The sequence below is a fragment of the Antrostomus carolinensis genome, unplaced genomic scaffold (assembly GCF_000700745.2).
Source record: "Antrostomus carolinensis isolate BGI_N321 unplaced genomic scaffold, ASM70074v2 scaffold33536, whole genome shotgun sequence".
In the NCBI taxonomy this organism is placed as follows: Eukaryota; Metazoa; Chordata; class Aves; order Caprimulgiformes; family Caprimulgidae; genus Antrostomus; species Antrostomus carolinensis.
Window position 1 is genome coordinate 1 of NW_010324504.1, and position 2510 is coordinate 2510.

Sequence of the window (2510 nt, forward strand, 5' to 3'; positions counted from 1 at the left end):
AACTGGTCACCTTTATCCAATTCCCTGGTGGATTTGGACCTTGGTGAGCTGATTGGGTGGGAAAAACCTCATTGTTGAGGGATCTGCTTGGCTTTGAGGAGGAACCAGAGGACACTGGGATGAACTTCTCCTTCACCTTCTCCTTCACCTTCTCCTTCACCTTCTCCTTCTCCTCTTCTCCTCTTCTCCTCTTTTCCTCCTTCTCCAGGAAGCTCGAACCGCTTATCGCCGGATCCTCTCCGAGTCTGCCCGGAAACTCAACGCCCAAGGTTCTCAGTTGGGCAACTGCATCGAGAAAGCTCGACCATACTATGAAGCTCGACGTCTCGCCAAGGAGGTACCAACATCTCCCAAGGGTCCAGAAAAATGGGTGGGGAGGGTCTTTATTTCCATAGAATCATGAAGTTTGGAAAAGATCTTCAAGATCATCAAGTTCAACCATCAAACACCATCAGCCCAACATCTCCAGGGATGGATGGTGACTCCACCACTTCACTAGGGAACCTTGTTCCAATGCTTGGTGACCTTTTTGGTGGAGAAGTTTTTCTTCATCTCCAATCTTAAATGTCTTCTGGAGCCACCTGAAGCCATTTCCTCTTGTCCTGTCACTTGAGAGAAGAGACCAACACCCATCACTCTACGCCCACCTTTCAGGTCATCGTAGAGAGCCAGAAGGTCTCCTCTCAGTCTCCTCCAGACTAACCAACCCCAGTTCCCTCAGCTGCTCTTCATAAGTTCTCCAGACCCTTCTCCTTGTTCTCCAGACCCTTCTCCTTGTTGACCCTTCTCACAAGTTCTCCAGACCCTTCTCACAAGTTCTCCAGACCCTTCTCCTTGTTGACCCTTCTCCTAAGTTCTCCAGACCCTTCTCCTTGTTGACCCTTCTCCTAAGTTCTCCAGACCCTTCTCCTTGTTCTCCAGACCCTTCTCCACCTCCATTGCCCTTCTCTGGACACGCTCCACCACCTCCATGTCCTTCTTGGTGTGAGAGACCCAAAACTGAACCCAACACTTGAGTTGTGGCCTCACCAGTGCCCAGTCCAGGGGGACCATCACTACCCTGGTCCTACTGGCCACCTTATTTCTAATCCAGGCCAGGATGTCCTTGACCTTCTTGACCCCCTGAGCACTCTACTAACTCATGTTCATCCACCATCAACCACCACCACCAGGTCCTTTTTTCCACCAACCATCTTTCCAACCTCTTGAAGTTCTTGTGACCCAAGTGTAGGACCTGACGCTTGATCTTGTTGAAGAGAAGACAGTTGACCATCATCCCATCTTCTCCTTGGGTGTTGTCACTTCTTTCTTCATCCAGGCTCAGCAGGAGACTCAGAAGGCGGCGTTGAGGTACGAGCGAGCGGTCAGCATGCACAACGCCGCCCGGGAGATGGTCTTTGTGGCGGAACAAGGTGTCATGGCTGACAAGAACCGTTTGGATCCCACCTGGCAGGAGATGCTCAACCACGCTACTTGTAAAGTACGTGGGATAGTTGAGGGTTCTTCATCCTCAGGATGGGTGGGATGAAGGTTGAGACGAGGTGGTTGGAGATGATTTGGAGGGTTGGAGATGATTTGGATAGTGGAGACTCTTTCTGAAGAGGTTTTGTGGTGTCCTCAGGTCAACGAAGCAGAAGAAGAACGTCTACGGAGCGAGAGGGAGCACCAACGCGTGACCCAACTGTGTCAACAAGCCGAGGCCAAGGTCCAAGCTCTCCAGAAGTCCCTCAAGCGCGTCATTGTCAAGAGCAAACCTTATTTTGAGCTGAAAGCCCAGTTCAACCAGATCCTGGAGGTACTGGTGGGGGTGGACATGGTCGTGCTGTTTATGGTGGGACACCTCGAGCTGGTGAAGGTTGTGGAGATCCCAGTTTTGAGGAGGAACCGGTTGTTTTCTACCAGTTTTGGGGATGGAGTTGGGAGGAGTTAAAAAGAAAGCTGGTGGGGGTGGACATGGTCCTGCTGTTTGTTGGTGGGACACCTCGAGCTGGTGAAGGTTGTGGAGATGCCATTTTTGAGGAGGAACCGGTTGTTTTCTACCAGTTTTGGGGATGGAGTTGGGAGGAGTAAAAACAAAAGCTGGTGGGGTCTTCAAATAAGGGACGTTGGGCCATTGAGATGACTCTAGTGACCAATGCCATCTCCTCCAGGAGCACAAAGCCAAGGTGACGACGTTGGAGAAGTTGGTTTCTCAAGCCAAGACTCGTTATTCGGTGGCTTTACGGAATTTAGAACAAATCAGCGAACAAATCCACGCTCGACGTCTTCAACGGCTCATCGTTCGCCGAGCTTCACCGGTGGGAGCTGAAGCAAGTCCTCAACATGTCCCTACCGAGGTGGAGGTGACAGGAGGGACACATTTAGGAGCAGAATGTCCACCAACTGACACACTTTCTCTTCTCAGTCTTCAAACCATCGCTTCTGACCTTCAAAAATTCGATTCCGTTGAACATTTGTTGGGTTTATCGGACGCTACCAGCCTCAACAGCGACGAGTTAGAAGAACGAGAA

The 2510-nt window shown here is 50.8% G+C and overlaps 1 protein-coding gene across 1 annotated transcript; it reads left to right on the forward strand.

Moving 5' to 3' along the window:
* Positions 1-12: 12 nt before the first annotated feature.
* On the forward strand, positions 13-2494 carry SH3BP5L (SH3 binding domain protein 5 like; the record flags this gene model as incomplete). Its single annotated transcript, XM_010170972.1, has 5 exons — positions 13-43; positions 207-337; positions 1319-1480; positions 1622-1795; positions 2151-2494. Coding segments are annotated over 5 exons (842 nt in total), but the record flags the coding sequence as incomplete, so codon positions are not given.
* Between the last annotated feature and the right edge of the window lie 16 nt (positions 2495-2510).